A 24,778-nucleotide genomic window follows, 5' to 3' on the forward strand; every position below is an offset into this window, starting at 1 on the left:
TCTGGTGTTGGTTCCCTGATGTTCAGAAGTGACTAGGAGCCCGAGTGAGTGGCACGTGTAAATGTGTGAGAACCTGTGTGCCAGCCGCCCTGTCCTGTCAGGCAGCTCCTCTAGCCAGAAATGGGGGAGGGAGAGGAGATGCCAATCTGTGGGTGGGAGAAGGAACTAGAAACTAGAAAATTCTCCATTTGGCTCACCTTGTCTAGGGAACTAGAGAGCGGATGTGTGCCTACAGCTTCTGAAGACCCAACAGAGCCAAAGAAAAGACCTGGGTATGGGTGGCACTGCTCCATGCAGAGTATCGACCTTCCTAGATACTCTAACCTAATGTCCAGGATCTTCATCCTGCCATTCACCCCACACCCCCATCCCATCCCCCGTATCAAGCTCTTTCCTGGGCTGGGCCTTTCTTTAGCCAAATGGGCCCTCCTCATTCCCAGCTCTGGGCCTCAGCTGCTCCCCAGCCCTTCTCTCCTTTTGACAATACCATATCCAGCTATTCTCATTCACTTGTTCAACAAAAACATGTTAATTAAGGTAAATTACAAGCTGTACACCAGGCTAAAGGGTTGGGGATTACAAACACATAGCACACACAAACAAGCAGCTTATCTTTCTTCTCTTTTCCATGATGTTTTCCCAACAACTTCCATTCATGTTGATTTTCCCCTCTTTGAACCCAGCCATGTTCCCCACTAAGTGGCTCATGAACTCTGCACTCTTTGAGGGCAGGAATGGTGTCTACCTTTTCCACCCACATGCCTAGACCAGATTGGCAATTCACTGGCTCCAAAGATTATGGCAGAGCTCTCTGTGTGTGTGAGGGGGACACCGGAGCAGGAACATTCAGTAAAACCACAGTGGCTAGCATTTACATATCTCAATGAGCCAAGAACCATGCTGTGTGATTGACACACATCTTCTCTTAATCTTCCCAGGAGAGTTTTCTTCCTGATTGATTGCTACAAGTCTATGTGGTTCTAGGTCTCAACATTAGTAGGAGGAGAAAGAGACCATGAGGTGGTGGGGTGGCCGGTGGGTAGGGTTGTGCAATGGCAGATACTAAGGGACTATCCTTTCAGATCTAACCAAACTAGGAGCAGAGATGTGGGTGAGATATGGGAACAAAGTAAGAGAAATGAGTGGGTCAAATTTTACCTCGATATGAACTGCAAGTCATTGTATGTGAATCTGTGACCAAAGGAATTGGGAAGCCAGGGGCAATGGCCTTCAAACCCTCCAAAGAAATCTCTTCAGATATATGCAAGCAGGGCACTTTAGATTCAGCTAATTACTTTTCTTCTTGTTATTTTGAAAGAATTATTATATTTTATTACTACTGGAGCATCTATTTTGTATAAAAGATATCTAACATGTTATTTTAAATTGTTATTTCAACAACCCTACAAGGAAAATAATGTTAATTTCCTAATTAACATTAGGAAACTAGAGATTCAACAACTTGCTTAAGGCACAGTTAGTCAGAGTGGCCTTTTCACTAGAATCTGCCATTAATATCTTTTTTTTTTTAATCCTCAACCGAGGATATTTTTTTCTATTGATTTTTAGAGAAAGTGAAAGAGAGGTAGGAGGGGAGTAGTTAGAGACAAAAAAACAAAACAAAACAAACAAACAAACAAAAAAACCCCACCACATTCTTATGAGAGAGACACTTTGGTTGCCTCCTGCACAAGTTGGGGCCAGGGATATAACCTGCAACTGAGGTACATGCCCTTGACCAGGAATCAAACCCCTTTGGTCTGAGGGCCAATGCTCTAACCAACGATCAAACCAGCCAGGTTCCATTAATATCTTTTAAAGATATCTTTATTGAGGAACAGTCGACATACAATAAATGCACATACAGGGTAGGGCAAAAGTAGGCTTACAGTTGTTTGTATGGAGGAAGACATGCAGGTTATGATTAAAATAGCTTTATGAACTCTGTATTTTGCATACTAACAACTGTAAGCCTCCTTTTGCACCACTTTGTGTTTATTTACTTATTGATTGATTGATTGATTGATTTCAGAGAGTAAGGGAGAGGGAGAGAGAGATAGAAACATCAATGATGAGAATCACTGATTGGCTGCCTCTTGCATAACCCACATTGGGCATTGATTGAGCCTGCAACGTGGGCATGTTCCCTGACTGGGAATTGAACCATGACCTCTTGGTTCATAGGTTGATGCTCAACAACCTTATTTTTAAAGTAGATGATTTGATAGGTTCTGACATAGGTATACACCCATGAAACCATTATCACAATGAAGAGAGGAACATCCATCATTTCTGAAAGGTTTCCTCATGCTTCGTAATCTTTTCTTTCACCACTCCATTTCCAGGTAACTACTGATCTGCTTTCTGTTACTATAGTTTGGATTCCTTGAATTTTATATAAATGGAATTATACAGTGTGCCCTCATTTTGTCTGGCTTTTCACTCAGCTTGATAGTTGGGTATAAGCCATATTGTTAATGAATTGATGATTTTTGCATTTTTATTGCTAAGTTGCATTCCATTGGATGGATAGACTACAGTTTGTTTATCCATTTACCTGCTAATGGACATTTGGGGTTTCCAACACGGGGCTATTACAAATAAAGCTGCTTGCCTGTGTGGACATACACTGTCTTTTCTTTGTGGAAATCCTTAGCAGTGGAATGGCAGGGTCATATGGCATATGTTTAACTTTTCAAGAAATAACCAAAATGTTTTCCAAAGTGATTGTCCCATTTTACATTCCCACCAGCAGTGTATGAAAGTTCCAGTTCCTCCACATCCTTGTCAACAGTTGGTATGGTCAGTCTTTTTCATTTTATTCTTATGTGTAGTGGTATCTTCTGGTAATTTTTAATTTATATTTCCCTAACGTTGAGGATCTTTCCATGCACTTATTTGCCATCTGAACATTTTATGGGTTAAGTATCTGTCCATTCTAAAATTTGGGTTGTCTGTTTTCTTATTGTGAGTTCTGAAAGTTCTTTATATATTCTGGATACAAGACCTATATAAGACTTGCCATTATTTTCTCCTAATCTGTGCCTGGTCTTTTCATTTTCTTCACAGGGTATATTGAAGAGAAGACGTTTTGATGAAGTTCAAATTATCAACTTGTTCTTTTGTGGATTGTGCTTTCAGTGTTCTATATAAGAAATCATTGTTTTACCCAAGATCATTAAGGTTTTCTGTTATGTTTTCATCTAAAAGTTTTATAGTTTTATGTTTATTTCAATAAATTTTTATATTAGGTTTTAGACTTAATTTATAATCCATTTCAAGTTTTTTGTACACGGTACAAAGTATGAATCCAAGTTCATTTTTGCATATGGATATCCAATTGTTCCAGTACCACTTATAAACAGTTTCCTTTCTCTACTGAATTGCTTTTGCACTGTTGTAAAAATCAGTCCTTCATACATATGTGGTTCTAGTTCTGGACTCTATTCTGTTCCACTGATTATCTTATCTTTTTTTTTTTCTTTCTTTTTTTTTTTTTTTTAAACAGATCCAAACAGCATAGGAGAACACCAGCTCCATGCAGACAGCAGCCCAAGGGTTCCACCAGTTCACATCAGCAGACAGAGGCCTCTACTATGAAGCCTTCGTGGGGGCCTGGGCACTTTGGGGGGCAGGAGCCTGAGCCCTGTTGGGAGTCTGAGGTGCAGCCACACCCACAGCCTGGGGCTTGGTTTATGCCTTGGCCTTGGCCTTTGGCCGGCAGAGCCTGAGACCCTTGGCAATGCGGGCACGAGCACATTTCCCAAGGTTAGGGTGAGCGATGTAGGCAAATCGATTGAGTTTGCAGCTGCTGCCCTTTGGGATATTGGGCCTGGGCTCCTTGGGCTTTGACCAGGGCCTTGATGGCCTCAGCACATGCACTCATGGCCTTGGCATTGTTGGCTTGTGTCTTCTTCAGGCCCTTCTTCTTGTGCTTCTTGGCAAAGCGCATGTTCCTTAGGAACGTGGGGTCTACCCCCTTAAGAGATTCGTATCTTTGTGACCGGGGTTTCTTGATGCCGTTTCTGTGCCATTTTAGGGACTGGTTGTGCTTGGTGTGGTTCTTGGACTTGGCCATCTCTGCAGAAGCCCGCAGCTCCCGAAACCCCAGGGACTGGAAGAGAAAATGATTATCTATCTTTGTGACAATAGCACCCTGTACTGATTACCATAGCATTGTAATCAATCTTGGAGTCAAATAGTGTGAGTTCAAATTTGTTTATTCCTCCCACTTTGTTCATTCTCTAGGTCTTTTTATGTGAATTTTAGAACTACTTTGTTAATTTCTGTGGGGAAAAACATACTGGGATCTTGATTGAGATTGCATCAAATATATAGATCATTTTGAGAGCATTGACAATATCAAGTCTTCTGGTCCATCAAGGTGTACCTCTACCTTTATTTAGGCCTTCTTCAATTCCTCTCAGAAATGTTTTGTAGTTTTCAATGTGTAAGTCTTTCACATCTTTCATCAAATATATCTCCAAGTATTTTAATTTTTTCAATGCTACTGTAAATATTATTTTATAATTGTTCATTGCTAGTATATAAATTCAATTGATATCTTGCAAGCTTATTGAACTTATTTATTAATCACTTCTTGTAGATTCCACTAGATTTTTTTTTATACATGTGATCTTGTCTGAATAAATGGTTTACTTCTTCCTTTTCAATGTGGTTGTCATTTATTTCTCTCACTTGCCTTATTGTACTGGCTAGCACCCCTAATAAATGTTGAACAGAATCAGTAAGAGTATATGTCATTGTCTTGTAACAGAACTTAGAGAAAAAGCATTCACCATTAAATGTAAGGTTAGCTTTAGTTTTTTGGGATTTCTTTTAGATGCCCTTCATCAGGTTGAATACATTCTTTTCTATTCTTACTTGCCAAGAGGTTTTTTGGTTTTTAATCAGGAATGGATGTTGGATTTGTCAAATCCTTGTTCTGTATCTATTATGATTATGATCTGGTTGTTTTTTTTTTACTTTGTTAATGTGATGAATTATATTGATTTATTACATGATCTCTATTCTTTTAAATTTCTTAAGGTGTATTGTATGGCCCGGAAGGCAGCTATCTTGGCAAATGTTCCATGTGAGCTTGAGAAGGATGTATATTCTGCTGTTGTTGGGTGAAGTAGTCCATTAATGTCACTTACGTAGAGTTGATGGATGGTGTTGTTGAGTTCACCTATGTCCTGATTTTCTGTCTGCTGGATCTGTCCATTTCTGATAGAAGGGTGCTTAAGTCTCCAACCAGGATAGAGGATCCATCTATTCCCCCGGCAGTTCCATCAGTACTTGCCTTGGACAGTTTGATGCTGTTTTTAGATGCATATACATTATGGATTGTCTTGTCTTCTAGGAGAAACTGACCTCTTTATTGTTATGTAATACTCTTCTTTATCCCTAACTTTACTTGTTTCCAAGTCTGCTCTGTCTGAAATTAATATAACTATTACTGCTTTTTAAAAATTAGTGTTAGCATGGCATATTTTTCATCATCCATTCACTTTTAATTTGTATGTGTCTTTATATTTAAAGTGGGTTTCATGTAGATAATAATTGAGTTGTGTTTTTTGATCCACTCTGACAATCTCCATCATTTAATTGATGCATTTAGACTATTGACACTCAAGTGATCATCTACATAGTTGGATTAATATCTTCCATATTTATTATTGTTTTCTATTTGATTGATTTTTTTTTCTTTTTTCTCCTCATTATGGGTCATGCTTTCTTGCCTCTTTAATTGAATGTCAGACATTGTGATTGTTTTCTTGTTTGGTGCAGGATATTTCCATATTCTCATAAATATTCCTGAGCTTTGTTTTTTTGTGCAGTTAGATTACTTGGAAATAGTTTGATCCTTTTAAATTTTACTTATAAGATTGATTATGCAGGGAATGGAACACTGCTCAACCTAGGGCCTGCTATTCTCCATTTCTGAGACAGAACCTTTCTTTATTCCCTATGCAATGCCTGTGAGAGATCTGTCTGCCTGTTGGGTATAGCTGATTATCTCAACCAAAACTTCCAGAGGCAACCTCTTCAGATCTCCAGAGTTCTCTGTCTATGCAGCTTTCTCTTCTCTGGTAATATATCTTGGGACCTCTAGCTGCCCTAATCTCCTTGGACTCTCAGCAACTTCTCCTAAATCCAGGAAGTCCTCTTGGATTTCTCTTCCCCATGCCATGACTAGAAACTAGCAATACGGTTCACTTCGTGTATTTCCAGGTCTCATGGATCACTGCCCTTTATTGCCAGATGTCCGATATCTTGAAAATGTTTACTTCGTATATTTTGTCCATTTGGGGTCTGTTTCAAACAGGAGGGTATATTCAGTGCCTCATCTTGGTCAGATGTGAAATGCATCTTAAACAGTCCCTCAAATATGGCCAGATGAACATTCTGTCATTCCTGGGATTCTCAGTAAGTTTTAATAAAGACTGGGAGATGATAGCTCTACTGGCCACAGAATACCTAAGGCTCATTCCTGGGTATTCTTTGTGACTTTTCCACCTTAAAACTCCATGGTGTTCACTTTAATATATTTTCATTTAAATGAAAATATGTCTGTAAAGATAACTAATTCATGCATACCCTCTCACACCTTGTGTTTATCCTGGAGACCCTCCCCTGGTAAAAGAATTTAGGGGCTATGCCTCATTGCTCCCTTTCAGACTTCAGAGGACCCCACTGGTCCACCCACAGCCCCACAAGCTTGGATCTGAGGCTGTAGGTGGCCATACTCAGTGCCGGTGGGGATTACTACTATGTCTGAGCATGTTCTTTAAGGCCTGAGCACAACCTCATAAAGAACATCTCACAGGTGGCACCCAGACTGAGTTCTCTGGGTTGCATTTCATATGTATTTGTCTCTCTAGGAGTCTCATGCGATGCTGCCATACCTTAGTCACCAGCACATCCTTCAGTCTAGAGGCCTCTCCTTTGGGTTGCTTGTTGGGGGAACCCAGTAAAAGGAAACCATACATACTGCTTTTGGACAGAGGACAGTCCAGGGGTCCCTCCCCAGGTCTGTCCTCATCTCAGGTTATCATGTGGGTCCCTGCTTATCTGGATGTAATGATTATCCTATTAATGTCAGTAGCAAGCTAGACGAGGAGTGGACAGACAACCTAACCTCAGACAGGAGCCAAATTCAGCAGTTGTATTTGTTAAGAGTTGATAGATAGAAAGAAAACACATTTGATTTATAAGTAGACATTAATATATGTTCAATTTATCAAACCAAATGGAGCTGACAAGTGTGGGTGCGAGGTATCCATTTTTCCTTTCATAGGAGAAATCTGTTTTATTGTTAGGAACATGCTACCTCCCCCCACCCCCTCCTTTTAGTTAACCCTTTGCACCCCGAACCATTTTGGACATTGGCTACCAGCTACTCGACGCTACTTTGCGGCGGAAACGTGCATTGAAATAACTCAATTCCCCGTAATCACTAATAAACTGCAATGTCCCCTGAGAGGGGACATCCGAGTGATATGCTAGAATTCCAATGTCCCCTGAGAGGGGACAGTGGAGTGCAAAGGGTTAATTTTTGTCTACACATTTACTGGTATCACCCAAGAGCCTGGGTGGTCTCCCTCTTGTGTAGGGGAAGCAAGTGGCCTTTTGGCTTCAGCCCCCTTCTGCTCTGGCCAGTCCGGGTACAGATGGCAAGAGGAGCCAGGAAGGAAGGAAAACAGACCCCAGGTTCCTATTCCGCTGACACAAGGAGCAACCAATCCCTGCCCTTAGTCCCCATGGCTTCATAAGGAGACTCAGACAAGCAGAGAAATGAGGTCAAGCACAAAGGAGGCAAGGTTTGACCGTGAGCATTGTGCAGAGGGCTGGGCCGGCCTCAGGACACGCCATCACTGCTTCTGCCCGGGAGAAAGCCAGAGAAACTGCAGGAGGCTGCTGTCTCCCAGTCTTCTACCTTTGACCCTTCCTTCTCCTTCTTTCCAAGCCAGAAGGACACCCAGATGTGGGGTGGTCTTCCTGGGACAGGGAAGAAGGTAGGGAAGAGAAACAAAAGCCAATGCTGGTGCCCAGAGAGGCAGAAGGGACCATCCTGTCTGTCAGGCCCTGGCGGGGGTATGCACACAGGGCACACAGCCTGTGCCTATCAGGAGACCTGCTGGAGGAGGGGTTTGGAAGGGGTGATGAGTTTGGACAGAGAAGCGAGGAAGCACAGAATCATTCAATTTGTCGCTGTCTACAATCAACAAAGCAGTGAGAGGGATCCTTTAAAAACTTAAGTTAGGCCCTGGCTGGTGTGCTTAGTGGTAGAGCGTTGGCCAGTGCACGGAAAAGTCTCACTCAAGGGCATGTACCTGGGTTGAAGGAATGATTCCTGGCCCCCAGGGCGTGTGCAGGAGGCAACTCATTGTTGTGTCTCTCCCACATTGATGTTTCTCTCCCTCTCCTTCCCTCCCTTCCACTCTCTCTAAAAAATCAATGGGAAAAAAATCCTTGGGTTAGGATTAATAACAAACAAACAAACAAACAAACTCCCCTCCCGCGCCCCCCACCCCTGCAACAACTTAAGTTATGTTACTCTTTTGCTCCAAAGCCTCCCATAGCCCTCCACCTCCCTCCAAGTAAAGCCCAATATCCCGAGGATAGTCTGTAAGAGCTGGCCCCCTATGGCCCTCTGGTCTCTGCTCACTCCTCTCTTCCTCCCTCTCTCTGCCCAGCCCCTGTGGCCCCTCGCTGCCCTGTGAGCACACCGGCCTCCCACTCAGGGCCTCTGAATGGGAGCTTGTCTGGTGCCTTTCCCCATGCCCCCTGGCTCATGCCCTCGCCTCCTAGGCTTTGTTCCAATGCTCCCACTCCCACCATTCATTTACCCTAGCACTCCCACCCCCCTTCCCGGGGTCCATCTTATTCCACACCACTTACTGTAACCTGTCAGCACATGATACAATCCACTGACATAATAATGGTAATACCAGTTCCTATTGGACTCTCCAAACAGGAGAAGGCAGAGTTTGGGGTTGTTTATTGTCGGGGGGAGAGGGCTGTTTGAGAACTGATCTATCTTCCCTGCCTAGAAGAGCACCTGGCACATGAAAATATTTGCCAGATGAGCTGCCAACTGAAACAGAGACCTTCCTCTGGGGACCCAGTCCCACAGGGACTGAGAGCTCTGTTTAGGTGTTTGAGCCTCTAGGCCTGACAGGGGCTGGGAGGCCTACAGATAATGGCCAACATGAGGAGCTCATAAATGTCTGGTCGTAACTCTTTAAAAATTTTTTTTATTGAGGTAAGAACACTTAACATGGGGCCTACCCTCTTAACAGACTTTTAATTGTTGTAATGCCTTTTTTTTAGTAGTTCTATGGGCCCATGGTCCTGTAGGTACATAACTGGGGCACAAGAAAACAAACACTTGCTGATCTGACTTCACTAAAAAGCCTGGGATGTTAAGAAAACCAACCAAGGGATGCGTTATCACACAGACAAGAAGCACGCTGTCAGCTGGATTTCCCAGAGCTGGCAGCATTCCCACACACCCTCCCTTTCCTGTGTGAAAGCCCACGGGTCTACCTAGCAGCCCTGCCCCACTCCAGCCCGGTCCCCCGAGGCACACCGAGGCGGGCTACTGCCTTAGAGCCCTTTTCGCAGATGTGAGGCGTGAGCGGTGCACAGCTTGCAGCCTCCACCTGGAGCCAGAGGCAAGCCCTGCACACGCACATGCCCTGGCACGCAGGAGTCCCCTGTGACATGCATGTGCGGAGGCGGACGACCCCGAACCCCTGGCCGAGGCGGAGAGACATTGGAGACAGGCGGTGGGAGAGGATGAGTGGACTACAGGTCCAACGAGGTCAGAGGCAGAAGAGAGAGGCGACAGGACATGATCAACAGACGATGAGCCCTGCACCCAGGGGCGCTGGATGGCATGTTCCGGGAGACACAGGACACGGTGAGAGGAAGGTGTGAGGAGGCGCTCGGCCTGAGCCAGCTCCACCCGGCAGGAGGCCCTGTGCCCAGCCCGGCCCAGGACTTACCCACTCAGGACCATGCCCAGCGCCACTGGTGCCCGCACAGGAGCACACGTGTGAGTGGCTGGGGGGGCGAGCATTGAACTAGGAGCTCGGGGAGCAGAAAGAGCGCAGAGCAGCTCTCCAGGGTAACATCAGGCACCGGAGGATGATAGTTCACAAAGTGAAACACTGTTTTTCAGGGTCTGTAAGGAGCCTGAGGGATCTACCCCAATTGCTGATGGTAAAGGAGAGACGATGACAGCCGCACCCGGAGTCAGGAGGGAAGAGGGACTAGACCCCGGCCCCCTGCTCCCACCACAGACAGGTCTCTGCTCTGCCTCTGTGCCCGCGGCTAGAGGAGGGCGGCCGAAGGGCCGGGCGCGGGAGCCTCTGGCCCGTCCTTCATGCGCTGGCTCCTTCCATGGCTGCTGAAAGGAAAGTGGGCCTCAAGAGACAGCAGTAGGAGTGCTGAGGGCAAAGGTCAACCCCCCAGGGGCCTTTGGTCACACTGGGGGCTCCTGTGCATGCTGAACCACATCGCAATGAGTGAGGGGGAAACAGGCAGGGTGAGGAAAAAGGGAGAGAGAGAAAAGGAGACATTGGACTCAAAGTAAAGTAGTCTGCTTAGCCTCACGGGGGAGGGGAGGGGCTGTGATGGGACTTTTAAAGTAGCACCCAGCCGAAACCCATTTGGCTCAGTGGATAGAGCGTCGGTCTGCGGACTGAAGGGTCCCAGGTTCGATTCCGGTCAAGGACATGTACCTTAGTTGCGGGCACATCCCCCAGTAGGGGGTGTGCAAGAGGCAGCTGGTCGATGGTTCTCCCTCATTGATGTTTCTAACTTTCTATCTCTCTCTCTTCCTCTCTGTAAAAAAATCAATAGTAATAATAATAATAATAATAATAATAATAATAATAAAAAGATTATTTTAAAGTAGCACCCAGCTCCTGGGCCAGCAGCTCCATGCCCTTTGCTCCTCAGCGACTGACTGTTTTGCACACGGGGACACGGATGCCCAGAGAGCGCCCAGGCCTGCAGGGGCAGGAGTCCAGCAGCCGCCCCAAACTCTCCCACCACGACGCCCGGTCCCCGTGGCAGCCTTTTGCTGGGGTAGCCTCAGGGGACCTCTCTGCAGAGAGGGGCAGGCCTGTCTCTCTCGTTCACCTTTTCCTCACTGCCCTGGGCAGGGAGTTGTGGAGACAGGCCTCCCACCCCCGGGAGAGATGGTGGCTTCCTGAAGAGTCTCCGGCCGGAGGCAGGGCGGCCGGCGTGGCCCAGCCCCACCTCCTCACAGGGGACACTCACCATTCATCTGGGAGGGCGAGGAGGAGTAGTCCCGCTCCGCGTGCCGCCGCTCCGGCTTCAGGTTGCGGCTCTGCCTGCCGGAGCCTTCCAGCATGTTCACGATCTCGCTCCGGTCGATGTTCCGCAGGGCGGCGTATAGGTTTTCCACTGCCGGGGAGAAGGAAAGAAGGGCTTGCGAGGGAGCGCTGATGAGTGCAGGGCGGTGCAGAATGCCACGGGGCTCTGAACACCGGGAGGGGGACACGGGAGATGGGGGGGGGGGGCATTCCTCTTGGTGAGAATCCAAGCAAACGGCCTCTGTGGAGAAGATGCCGTTGCCCTTGAAGAGATCTATTCCGGCCCCTAAGAGTAGCCAATTCCAAAGCCCGGAATTTAAGAAGAAAACTACAAGAGAAGGAGCATGAGACTAGTTAGAAATCCTTGGTCCTGTGGATTGGCTGAGCAGGCTGTATCTCAGGGCCAATGGACGTGAGATGCCAACGGAGACACCCCATTGCCTCTTAGTGGTTTTGACTACGGGGATTTGGTTGAGGAGGAGCTAAAAAGGGTGAGAAAAAAAATCTTCCCCCAGGTTGGAGGGGGAAAAAGGCTTCTGGGGGGAGGAGGACAGGCTTCGCTCACCCATGCGCTGTCCCGAGAGGACGGTAAGCCCTCAGTTGTTTGAGAAATTCAACAGGAAGTCACATACCCTATGCGTGTGCTGCTACCTAGGGGTCCTGGTGCCACTGTGAGGAGGGGGGCGAGCTGGAGGCCAAGGCTCCCTGGCATCCTCTTCTGCCCAGAAGACCCAGCCAGCCTGAGGGGTGTGTGCGTGAGAGGGACAGAGTGCAGAAACAGATGGGTTCCGGAGGCTAACGTGAAACGTGGGTTCTGAGAGGAGAGCTATGTGGAGAAGACTAGGTCCTGGCACAGGCTTTGGGGAAGAGAGGCGTCCTCGGCCTCAGGGTACTGACTCTTGGCGTTTGTGCCTTCGCGGATGACCCAGAGGTTCAACAAGGTGGCGCTCTGCTCCAACAGCGAGTTGGGGTTTTCCACGCGAATCCTGTTGATGTCTTCCACACTGAACTGCAGCTCCCGGGCCAGCTCTGCAAGCCAAGAACAAGCCCCAGCGTGAGCCAAGCCAGAGCTGGGCTCCAGCGGCCACGCTGGGCATCGGGCCGGGAGCACCTTTGAACTGGATATTCCTTCTTACCAAGAAACACCGAGGGAAACCTAAGCTGACCAGGCAGCCTCTCAGAAAGGTAAGCAACTTACCCAAGGTCACAGAAGCTGGTGCGGAGCCAGGAGGAGGGCCCAGCCTGCAGACGCCCACTCCAGGGCTGTCTGTCCTGCACCAGGAGGCCACTTACACCCCACAAAGAAGCCATTAGAATGGCAATGCATTTCTGTAGTTACGTTTCTTCAGGGAAAGGCGTTATTTACATTTTAAGTGAAAATACAAGCTCCCCTCTAAAAGCAAGGCAATAACACAGACTGTTTGCCTATTTTCCCTCCCGTTATTTTTATTGTCATGTCTCACAGGTGCTTTAGAAGGGAGAACAGCATCAGAATCTAATTTCAAGGATGAGAAAGACCAGAGGGAAAGTTACAGTGAGAATCAGAAGGTGCCTGTAAAACACACACACACACACACACCCCTTAAGAAGCAGCAGTCAACATTCTTTTTTTTTTTTTTCTTTTTTTTTGGCTTAAAGAAAGAAGTCTCAGAATTCCTGTTGGGAACCTTTGTCACCTGCCCTTCAGCAAGTTCTTGCTTAGGTCTCTGAGCCTGTCTGGAGCTCTCCTGCAGGGGGACTGTGGGGCCTATTCATATAAATTCTCACCAAGAGACGGGGGAGAATTCAGTCATAGGGCCTGGAATTCCAGCTTTCACTTTATTTTGCTCCCTCTTCACTTCAAATGTGGCCCACCCTTATTGTTGACAAGACGTGTGGTAGATTTCAGTGACGGCCGGGGATTGTAAATAAAAAAATGTTGAGGTTTAGCCTTGAATCCTCCTTTCCCCTCAGCAACACCAACCTGGAGGAAAGGCAATGGGAAGTGGGTAGGGGTGGCGGGCAGGCCGCCAGGTGGCCTAGCTTTTGCCTGAGTGTTTGCTATTTGTTTGCTGGCTCTTCTGGGCTCTGTCACTAACCAGCTACACAATGAAAGCCACTCCATTCAGTGGGAGCTCAGTTTTCCCACCTATAAAATGAGGTTAACCAGACCAAGTCTAAGGTCTCTTGTAAGGTCAAACCTTGTATTCTTTCTTACAAAGGAAATCCAGATGGAAATGGGAGAGAGAGAGGAAGCCCCAAAGGTGCTGCTTGGGCAACAGGCCTGTCTAAGACAGTCACAGCACAATGGAGAGTAAAAAGAGGGTCTAGAAGTGCTTTCACCGGGTGCTCATTAGAGGGAGGTATACACAGGCAAAGTGCTTTTTCTACCTCAAACTCCATGGCTCACCTGCCCAGCTGAGACCAAGGTGTTCGGATATAAGGGCCATCTTCATGTCCGCTCGGTCCGTCCCACTGAGAAAACCTGGGGAGAAGCACGGGATTTCATTGAGTAGCCTCGGCAGGACACAGAACCGACCTGGGTGAGTCAATGACCTCAGATGACGCTCAGGTCAGGTGTGAACCCCAGTGTGCACCAGATTAATTGAGAACCCTGTGAGGGTCAGGGGGAGGAGACCCAGGCCAGAGGCTCCACCTGCTGCGTTTATGAAACACTGCGTCCATCCTCTCAGCAGAGAGCTGCTGTGAGGGTGAGAGGCGTGGGCTCACTCACAACCTCCTTGGAAAAGGGAGCGGGCACAATAGCATGTCAGGGAGGTGTATACCCAGTGTGGACTCGCTGAGAATGCTGTATCGCAGGGCCAGCGGTGTCAAAGTCCGTCTCCTGTCGTCAGCTCCGCTCCCCTGCAGAAGGACGACAAGGAAAAAGTGCTGTGGGTTTCAGGCCCTCCCCTGCTTGGAGAAGGGGATTCGAGCTATAAGCTGTGGGGCGGAGAACAGGAAGGCTCCACTTCTTTGGAGCCTGACACAAGGAGTAGAAGTGTGGGGGTGAGAGGGAGTTGCTAATCCTCACATACTTTAATGACGACAGTAGTAGTGATAATAATAACAGTAGTAGTAATAAGGCCTGCCTGATGTGGCTCCGTGATTGAGCATCGACCCAGGAACCAAGAGGTCACCAGTTCGATTCCCCACCAGGGCATATGCCCAGGTTGTGGGCTTGATCCCAAGTAGGGGTGTGCAGGGGGCAGCCAATCGATGAAGTTTCTCATTGATGTTTCTATCGCTCTACCCCTCTCCCTTCCTTCCTCTTTAAAAATTCAATAAAAAAAATACATTTAAAATAATAATAATAATTACAAACCCATGAGGCCCTTATCATGTTCCAGGCCCTGTATAATCCTCACAATGACCTACAAGGTGGATACTATTATTACTCCCAGGCCATCAATGAGGAAACTGAGGAACAGACAGGCTAAACAACTTGTGCAAGCTCACTCAGCTAATAAATGGTGAAGCTAGGGTTTGAACTAAAAAAAAAAAAAAAAAAAAAAAAAATTTCTGAGTTCCTTTCTGCTCAAAAGACTCATTTGTGACACTGGTCTAAGGCCTAATGCCATGGAAAGGCACCCAGGTGCTTGCTCAAGGATGCAGGAATTCTATTTTGAAAAAGAAGTTGGCTCCCCCAGGCCCCCAGACAGGAAAGAAAATCTGAGCCACAGGTGCACAAATGTAACCTGGCTGCTTTTCTCTTTTGGCAGGGAAGGCTGATTATTAAAACAACACCAACAAAAACACGGGGACATATGATCACTCCCAAGTCCCTGTGATGTGTGCTGATGCTGATACTCCTACGGATACCAATGAGTGGCCATACTTGGTCACGACGCCTTTGCTGAGTTCAAAAACCTGAGTGTTGGCACTGGCTGAGACTCCAGGACCCCTTCTCTGAGGGCCTGCCACCCTGGGGGGAAGCACTCCAAAAAAAGGGTAAAAAAAAAAGCTATCAAATGGCTGGGTGACCTTGAGCAACCCAATGCCCAGTTTACGCCTCAGAGGCCTCAGACGAGGGGTCCCGGGGTAGATGTTTCTCAGGTTCTTTCGAACCCCCTCGAAGGGACATACTAGAGAGCTCAGAGTCCCTAGGGTGAACACGCTCATTGCCACCTGACACTGATGTTTTGTTCCTGAGCTTTGCAGAGCGGGCCAGGCACGCTGTCCCTGCCAGGCCACAGCCAATGTCAGAGGAGACAGAGGAGCCGCTCCGAGCCTCAGGGAATCCAAAGGCAGCTTTTCAACAGGGGGAAGCCCTTTGGACGTGGTGGACCTACGACCTCCTCAGGGACCCCACCTCTGGCCCAGGGCCCTCCTCGGGGGGCCGCTCACCTTGGTGCAGGGGGGCATGGTGATGTTCAAGTGGCAGAGAATGTGTTGCGTGTCCTCGTACTTCATCGCCTTGCGCAGGAACGACAGGGACCCTCCTGGTTCTCGGCTGCTGTCCCTCACCTACATCCAATCACACAAAGGGAGCTCAGTGGGTGGGGAGCTGTTCCACAGGCCACGAGGCCGGCCGAGAGATCTCTGCCTCCCAAACGTTCTAGACCCGCAAGCGAGGCCGGCACCTTGACAGGAATGGCCAGGCGGTTCTCCCGGAATGACTGGAACTGGAAACTCCGCTGCTGGGCGGCTTTCTTGACGGGCACCAGGTTCCCGGAGAGCTCTGCGAACAGGGGCGTCCCTTCCAGCACCTGCAGGGGAGGGAGAGCGATCCAGCTGTCGCGTGGAAGCACCCAGAGGGGCTGTCCTGCCTCCAGCTCTGGCCTTTCCTCCCTCGGGACGCAGCCCTCCTGCAGCTCCATGTACGGGTCTGCTCTGGGAAAGCACACTCTTGGTTTGGGAAAAGGTTCTATTGCCAGGTTATTATGCTTTCTTACTGGAAAGCGTTTTTACAGCAAGCAGAAACCTTCCTATATCCCTGTCTGGCTGACCAGGATGGCCGCCAGAGTGCCCTAGAACCCTACAAGGATATCATAAAATGACTTCCGAAAAAACAAACCGTTTTCCACACCCATCCAAAACGTTTAGTGTATGCAAAGTGCTAGAAGGATCATGCAAGCCTTTGTTTGTTTGTTTGTTTGTTTGTTTGTTTGTTTTGTTAATCCTCACCAGAAGATATCCCTCCCCCCCATTTATTTCTTAGAGAGCGTGGAAGGGAGGGGGTGAGACAGAGAGAGAGAAACATTGATATGAGAGAAACATCAATTGGTTGCTTCCCACCAGGGCTGGGGATCGAGTCTCCAAACCGAGGCATGTGCCCTTGACGGGAATCAAACCCAGGACCCTTCAGTCCGAGGCCGACGTTCTATTCACTGAGCCAAACTGGCTTGGGCCCATGCGACATTTTAATCTCACCCCTGACAAAAGGGGCCCTGCTGTGCATATACTGCTTTCAACTGAACCCACTTGACAGCTGAGGAAATGGAGGCCCAAACAGAACAAATGCTTTGCTTATTTAGTTCTTTCTTCTATTCCCTCTGCCACCCACAGAGGCTCAGCACAAACTCTGAGACCAGACTTTTGGGAAGGTCGTGGCTTATCACACATCTTCACATGAGCCAGTGTCCTGGGTCAGTGGCAGATTCCAATCCAGTCATCATCTGTCCCGCCCTCACTCCCGCTTCCCCACCTGGACGCTACCAAAACCCTAGCACAGGTCAGGGTGTGGGCTCTGGGGTCAGGCTACTTGGACAAAACCTTTCCTGACTGTTTACTTAGTTATGTGACCTTAGACAGGTTACTTAACCTCTCTCAGCCTCAGTCTCCTCATCAGTAAACTGGGGATAAAGGTACACACAGTTATGAGAATCAGGTGAGATTATGCTGGCCTTACACTTTTACTGTTACCCGGTACCTAAGGACTTTAACAAATGTCAGCTCTCATCGTCACAAATCCCTGGGCCAACAATGACGTTCCTCACCTTCGGGTGCTTCTCAAGAGGGGCATCAGAGAAACAGCCCAGGCCCTAGCCGGTTTGGCTCAGTGGATTGAGCAAAAGGTCCCGGGGTTCAATTCCCATCAAGGGCACATGCCTGGGTTGCGGGCTCGATCCCCAGTAGGGGGCATGCAGGAGGCAGCCAATCAATGATTCTCATCATTGATGTTTCTATCTCTCTCTCTCTCCCCCCCCTCTCTTCCTCTCTCTGAAACTGATATATATATATATATATATATATATATATATATATATATATATATATTTTTTTTTTTTTTTTTTTTTTTAAAGAGACAGCCCAGCCCTGACCAGCTTGGCAGTTTGACTCAGTGGATAGAGCGTCAGCCTGCGGACTGAAGGGTCCCAGGTTCGATTCCGGTTAAGGGCATGTACCTTGGTTGCAGGAACATCCCCAGTAGGGGGTGTGCAGGAGGCAGCTGATGGATGTTTCTCTCTCATCGATAGTTCTAACTCTCTACCCTCTCCCTTCCTCTCTGTAAAAAAATCAATAAAATACATTAAAAAAGAGAGAGAACCCAGGAAGCTTCCCCCATCACCTGAGGAAGGATTTCCCAGCAGCCCTGGCGAACAGAGCTCACACGTGGCCCCTCCTGGCTCCTAAGCTTTGTCTCCCCGTGGGACGTGAGGCTGGCCCGAGAGTGCCCAGTGACAAAGGGCAAAGGGGCGTGGGTGCTCACCTCTATGTCCCTGCTCCGGGCCACCTCCACAAAGTTCTCGTGATGCTCGAGGGTCTTGTCCACCTTGTCGTCCGTCATACAGTAGCAGCGCAGCCGCCCTTCGCGGGGGTCGTTCATCTTGGCAAAAATGACGAACTTGGCCATGTAGGGCACCGCGGTCAGCTCCTTGTACAGCAGGGTGGCGAAGTTCACGGCCTCGGCCGTCCGAGGACAGTCCGACAGCCAAAACCTGCAAAGAGAGGGCTAAGCGTGAGCACGTTCCCGAATGCCCCATGGAGAGCTTCACTGCCACGCAGACAGGAGCGACCGGCAAGCCATGCCATGGCCTCTCTGGCACTGCTGGTGGTGCTTCGATGTGGAGGACACTGAGGTTCAAGCCTGGGACGGGCAGGTGGGGGCACGAGGGTGGCTACTGCCAGGGGCAGTGCTGACCCCTCCATGTAGGGCCCGAAGTCCCCTAGGCTGGGCTGGGCTGGGCTGGGCTGGGACGCATCTCACCTGGCAGAGACGTTGGTGGTGAAGGTGGCACACTCGTTGGCATACACGAGCTTGGTTGTTCCTGTTATATCTTCCCACTGGGCTTGGTCTGTTCCTCCTAGAACAGGACCAGAGAACGGGCTGGGAGACAGTCTTCAGACACAGACACAGAGCTTGCCAAAGCAGAGAAGCCGGGGTGCAGGGCAGAAACAGGCACATCTGGTGAAGCCCTGAGCACACCTGCTCTCCCATACCCTCCTCCCCTTCTTCCTCCTAGTGCCCCCTAGACCCTTCCCAGACCCTTCCCAGAGCAGCTGAGGTGCTCCCATGGAGGGCGTGGTCTCTACTCAGACCATCACCCCTCCATCCCTTTGGAGAGCACCTCCCTGGGCCAGGCCAACAAAATGCGAGACGGCGGCCATCTTTGCCTTCTCCTGTGTCCCCGGGCGTGGCTGGAAGGACGGGAGACAGGCCGGAGGCCAGGGGTCACCTCTCACCAATGACGCTGCAGAGCAGGCGCAGGCTGGTGGTGTCGCCCTCCCCGCTGTCCCGCGGGTTGTCCGTCCAGGAGGGCGGGAGCGGGATCCGCAGCCCGATGGGCCGGTGGAATTTCCGGCGCCGGGGCTCCACGGTGACGATGGGGCTGAAGGTGGCCTGGTTGCCCAGGAGTTTGGTGACTAGCTCATCTGGAACAGGCTGGGCCTGCGAAGGGCCGAACGGGGGACCCTCAGCCCCAGAGCCTCCGAGGGGCCCGTGGACAGGAGACGGCACAGTCCCCAGGGGGCTGTCTAGACGGAGTGCAAAGGTGGGACCCAGGCTGCCCAGGGCCGACGGCACTGCTTAGCTCTCCTTTCTGAGCCTTTTCCCGCCATTTCCCTGTGACGCCTCATTCCCGGGAAGGTACCCTGTATCTTATCCGGAACATTCAGCAACTTCCCAGGGAGCTGCTGCCGCATCCCACCCACCCACCCACCCACCCAGCGGCCTTCTGAGCTTTCATGTCAAATCTCTAAGGATATTGTCAGGCACTGGGCAAAGTGTGGGGTGAGGGTTGTCTTCCTGAGGGCCTTGTTCACCTTCCACCTTTCGTGAACTCTGTCTGGGTACGGCGGGCAGAGGTGAGGGGCAGCACGGGGGTCAGGGGGCGCCCCATCGGGCGAGGAGGAGGCCACGTCACCTGCAGAGCCAGCTTCACCCTCTTGGTGACGGCGTTTTCCGGGAACGTGGCCTGCACCAGGGGCACCAGCTTGCTCTTCAGGGAGCCGCCTTCGGGGCCGATGGTGTCGTAGTCCTGGCAGAGCCGGGACATGATCACGAAGTACAAGGGGAAGTCCGTGGTGATGATGCGGCACACCCGCTTCTTCTCCAGCTCCTCCAGGCTCCCCAGCTCTGGAACCACAGGGCACGGGGCCGTGAGCCTCGCCATGCCGAGCTCAGGCTCGGCCCCCGGCGTGTCCCAGAGCCCCCTGCGCACTGCTCTCTCCGGGGGAGGCGAGGGGTGGCAAGGCTAAGCCGCCGGGAGGGAGACATCCCTACATCCAGACAGCCCAGAAGCAGATGCAGGTGGCAGATGGGGGTCAGGCGCTCACTCAGGAACCCGGAACTGCACCTAACGGGCCATCTCCAGGCCCCGGGCCTCTCCAAACCCCAGGCAGCCAACAGCCCACCCCAAAGGACAACCTCCAAGGCCATCTTCCAGGAGGAGGGCGCCGTTACCTTCGTCCATCCCGTTGAGGATCTGGTCCAGGTAGCTCTCTCCGTAGCGGCTCTTGTGCTCCTTCCACACGGAGCCGTTCTCACTCCGCAGCACCACGAGCTCGCGATCCCCGCGGCCGTGGGAGGCGAAGTGGGGGATCTCCACAATCACAGGGCTGCGGGCACAGAGCGGAGGGTGGGGAGGGTGTGAGGATTCGGGGTGCGTGCCTTTGGTGGCAAAGGGAGGGAAGGGGGGGTGTGGGGCAGCGGGTTCCTGCCTGGAGGGAAGAAGGGGTCCTGTAGCCACAGTGGGGCAGGTCCTGACCGTGGAACAGACCTGCCTCAGGCTCCTTGGCTGCCCCATGGCCCCTGTCAGTCCCCACCAAGCAGATCGCTCTGCCCTTGGACCTGATGCTGAGCCCGCTGACATCTCTGCACAGCGCCTCTCCAAGCCCCGGCTCCCCGCTAGCACGGCGATCATGACAGGAAGACTAGACTCAAAGGGGAAATCAGCACAAAGGCCTTTGCGGGCTGCTTTACAAGTGGTGGGTGAGAGCTTGGGGTGGACACAGGGAGCGGACAGAGATGAGAAGGCAGGGCTTTCTGGGCAAGACCTGTCCCCGCACGCCCGCCAAGGCCAGCATCCGGCCGTGGTGCCTGAAGAATAACAAAGCTTGGGCGGAAGCCCCGTCTGCCTGCCGCCGACGAGGTGAGGAATGAATGGACTTTGAAGCCCATTGATCTTGCCGGCCGTGGGGTGATGCTGTCAAGTTGTCTTAGTCTAGTTACTCCGTTGTCTTAGTCACTAAGACTCTAATAAGACCATTTTGAAGCTGAAATACTTAAAACCTGGGGTTGGGGGGCGGGGGGGGGTGGTCCCGAAGTTGCTCTGTCTTCCCATCCCTTCTCTAGTGTCATACGAGGTTGGAGAGCATTGAGCTCCACCCGGGCTGTTTCTTGGTGTACCCAGGAGCAGGCAGTTCAAGGGGATGGGGTTGGGGGGAGGGGGGGGGGGGACTCGGGGTGCTGTTCCTGCCAGGACAGCAGAGAAATGAGGTGACGGGGGCACCAGGCTCGTCCCCTCTCTGCCCTGTGGCGGGTGGCTCTGTGGTTGCTGCCGAGGTGGCAGCGACGGGCCCACGGGGCAGGGACAGGTTAGGGGCGCCCTGCACACCCACAGAGAGGCCTCGCACCTCAGGAACTGGGCCCCCGTGGGCCCCAGCGCGATGATCCTGCTGGCCAGGCCCTCCTCCTCGGCCAGCGGGGGCGGCGTGCTCAGCTTCTGCGGCTTCACCAGGCGGCAGGTGATGCGTGTGGGCGCTGCGCACGTCCGCGGCGGAATCACCACTCGCAGGCCGTTGTGCCGGCTCCCTCGCATGGAGCCTCCCCGGGCGTCCACCATGAAGCTCACCAGGAACCTAGGCACAGGCAGAGCCGTGTTGGGTGCCCACGTGCTCCCTCTGTGACGGGGAACGGGGGGAAGGGTAGGAGGGGGCGCGGGGCCCGAGTCTCTCTCGGGGGCCACTTACCCTGTGTGCACGGGACTGGCCACCGGGCTGATGTTGTCCGAGGTCTCTGTGGCCGGGCTGCTGGGGATGAGTGAGTCTTCATCATACTCTTTCGATGCCTGAGGAGGAGAAAAAGGCCAAGTGTCTCAGCCCGGCCCAGGCCACAGGTGCTGGTCGGGGGACAGCTGATGCAGAGCCTGGCTGGGGGGGGGCTCAGGAGCACCTCCTCGCCAGGAACCATGGGGACCCGTGGAGGAAGAGCTCCCACAGGCACTGAGCCTGTGGGCGCAGGCGTGCCTGGAGCGAATGGAAGCACGGCTTCCTCCTAGCATGGCCTCTCCTCGGCTCACGAACCTGGGACGGAGTCTCAGAACGGACGGAGCAGGTCCTCCCTCCATCTCGCTTCAATCTTAGGTCCTGTGCCCACTGCTGACCTACCCCCCTGTTCTCCAGCTACACCCCAACCTCTGCTTGAGCTGGCTTGGTTTTCACTCTAGTGTTGGCAACAGACTCTGCACCATCGCCTACTCGTTCTTTAGCTCTGAGCGAGCTCCTTGACCTGCAGGCACCTGAGGTCCAGGAGGTGAGTGGGACAGACCACTGCCCTGTGTGTGTGTGTGTGTGTGTGTTGGGGGGGGCGGGGAAGAGCGCCAATGGCATAAAAGTAACCAAGGGGAAATGAAACTGTCTTAAACCATCCGACCCTTGTTGGAGACAAATTCTGATGCCATCCAGGGGAGCCACGACGTAGGGCACTGCAATGAGCAATATCCCAAGTGCGAACAATCTCTCTGACACCCTCTTCTACTCCTCTTGGTGTTTAAGCTCCTAATAATCCCTCAAGGAGGGTGAGGCAGAAGCTGCTCCCTTTTCCTGATGGAAAAGAAAAGGAGTGCAGGGTTCTGTGACGTGCCCGAAACTTCGCTGTAGGGGCAGGTGCAGCCTGGGGCTGGCTCTCCAGTGCCGTGACCTGCTGCCCCCGTGGCTGCAGAGAGCACATGCGTGCACCGGGGTTGTGGTTGTGAGAACATGGGCTTTTGAGCAGAATGTCTGGCATCAGTTCTCAGCCTTGCTCGTGACTGAACCCGCGTAACGGTGTTTTCCACGCCCGTGGGCTCTGCGAGACGCCATGCCCGTCACATCTGGGATAATGAGAACACCGACACCCCAGGGGCTATGAGGAGCACATAGAATCTCGGGTCTGCAGGGCTTGGTAAATGCTACACGTGTTTCAACTGTTAGCTCCTCTCACACCCCAGGTCCGTGATCAGCAAACTGCGGCTCCCGAGCCACATGTGGCTCTTTGGCCCCTTGAGTGTGGCTCTTCCACAAAACACCACGGCCTGGGTGAGTCTATTTTGAAGAAGTGGCGTTAGAAGTTTAAGTTAAAAAAATGTGGCTCTCAAAAGAAATCCCAATCGTTGTCCTGTTGATATGTGGCTCTGTTGACGAATGAGTTTGCCGACCACTGCCCCAGGTCACCTCAAAGCAATCATTGTCCCGGGGGGCTCTGCTCTCCACAAAATGGAAAACAAAAGACAGGGTGCTTCTTACCTGTTCTGGCTCTTCCGATCTGATCACCACTGTCTCCGGTGTGACACAGGGAATCCTCGGGATGGCTGGAGATTCCACCCTAGACACCAAGACAATTGGAAAATCAAAGAGACGACCCTTCCAAGTGGTCCCCCTTCTTCCATGGGAGGCCTCAGGGAAACACCTGTGTACCCCATAACCACCTACCCAGTCTGCTCCCTCACCACAGCCAGGACCTGCCCCACTTCCCCTCTATTTGCACATGCAATACAACTCAGCCTCCACCACCGACCAGCTTCCTCCCTTCGCCTCCAAGCCTTTCCCCGGAGCCCCACCGTCCCTCACGGCCTCACTGAAGGGCCACCTGCTCCGGGGATGCTCCCCGCTCTCACCAGCCCAGTTCTTAGCCTCAGAGCCCTTGTCGACAGAATCCTCGCTCTGGCCTCCATCGCATTGCTATGTGACCTCTGGGTGTGTGTTCTGATCCTACCAAATAAATCTGTAGCTTCTTTATGGCCAGGGGACAAGTCTTATACTTTTTTCTCAGTGATGTCCAATAAATACTAACTGATTACATATGCTTGTTGTTTCACTTCCTGCTTGAGCCCCCACCCCCACCCCCCTGCTTTGTATAAGCCGTGGGACTACGCCGACACGCATCTGTCTTTCCAGAAAACGCCGAGGGCTCAGTGTTTGCGCACAGTGGTCTCTTCTAGATTTATTTGTGGGGTATTCCTGCATGCTCATGTGCTCACTGCAGAGTGACTCCCAGCGTCACAGGGAGGAGTGAGAAATGTGTTCGGGGCAGAGACAGCCTCTCTGTGTGTTTTCCCTCATGTATGGAAGGATGTGGTCAGTGTTAGAGCTCAGGCGCCAGTTTCTCATGTGAATTTTCTCAGTGGATTTTCTGGGCGAGAAACTGAGCGTGTGTGAGAGGGAGAAGGGGTGTGCATGTGAGACTGTGAGTGAGGGAGGAAGAAAGATGGGAGGCAGAAGTACTGAAAGAGGAGGGGAGACACTCCCGGCCAATATGTTATAAGGGAGGCCTCCATTCCCCACTTGATGCTCAAGGTACAGAGTTAGTATATCCTAAGGTGCTGGACCCACAGTCCAAGCGGCCGGCAACTATCCCTGCCAGGGGCACACCCAGGGGCTGGCCTTCCAGAGACTTTTCTCTGCTCTGAGGTCCGGGGCAGGACCTCGGCCATCCACGGGGCGGGCACTTCTTACACTTGATCTAGCTTCGGCACAAAGTCCAGCAGCTCCTTCTCTTCATCCACATCCCTGGAGTCCTGCCTCTCAGCCTTGGAGCCGACGAGTTCTTCCCCTGAAACCACACGAGTTTGAGTGAGTGACTGAATGGGGACCTGCGCTTTCTTTTTAAAAAGTGCTCTGCCTGCCGAAACCGGTTTGGCTCAGTGGATAGAGCGTCGGCTTGCGGGCTGAAAGGTCCCAGGTTCGATTCCGGTCAAGGGCATGTACCTTGGTTGCGGGCACATCCCCCAGTAGGGGGTGTGCAAGAGACAGCTGATTGATGATTCTCTCTCATCGATGTTTCTAACTCTCTATCCCTCTCTCCT

The 24,778-nt window shown here is 51.1% G+C and overlaps 1 protein-coding gene and 1 pseudogene across 9 annotated transcripts in view; both read right to left on the minus strand.

Moving 5' to 3' along the window:
• ANK1 (ankyrin 1) overlaps positions 1-24,778 on the minus strand; it is a 211,195-nt gene that overhangs the window by 21,009 nt on the left and 165,408 nt on the right. For all 8 annotated transcript variants that reach the window (XM_084879775.1, XM_084879771.1, XM_084879777.1 and 5 more), the window contains 15 exons: positions 24,429-24,525; positions 23,220-23,298; positions 21,687-21,784; positions 21,351-21,575; positions 20,179-20,333; positions 19,640-19,851; positions 18,960-19,164; positions 18,484-18,580; positions 17,986-18,214; positions 15,917-16,042; positions 15,681-15,800; positions 14,120-14,198; positions 13,744-13,818; positions 12,252-12,383; positions 11,299-11,445 (listed from right to left, as the gene is read on the minus strand). In XM_084879775.1, coding sequence (XP_084735901.1) covers positions 11,299-11,445; positions 12,252-12,383; positions 13,744-13,818; positions 14,120-14,198; positions 15,681-15,800; positions 15,917-16,042; positions 17,986-18,214; positions 18,484-18,580; positions 18,960-19,164; positions 19,640-19,851; positions 20,179-20,333; positions 21,351-21,575; positions 21,687-21,784; positions 23,220-23,298; positions 24,429-24,525 — 2,076 coding nt within the window. The remainder of the gene's footprint in view (positions 1-11,298; positions 11,446-12,251; positions 12,384-13,743; positions 13,819-14,119; positions 14,199-15,680; positions 15,801-15,916; positions 16,043-17,985; positions 18,215-18,483; positions 18,581-18,959; positions 19,165-19,639; positions 19,852-20,178; positions 20,334-21,350; positions 21,576-21,686; positions 21,785-23,219; positions 23,299-24,428; positions 24,526-24,778) is intronic.
• Positions 1,810-8,421, minus strand: LOC311620417 (large ribosomal subunit protein eL29-like; annotated as a pseudogene). The gene has a single exon. The product of its transcript is annotated as a large ribosomal subunit protein eL29-like (transcript).

Source organism: Pipistrellus hanaki, assembly GCF_964339955.1.
Source record: "Pipistrellus hanaki genome assembly, chromosome: 3".
In the NCBI taxonomy this organism is placed as follows: domain Eukaryota; kingdom Metazoa; phylum Chordata; class Mammalia; order Chiroptera; family Vespertilionidae; genus Pipistrellus; species Pipistrellus hanaki.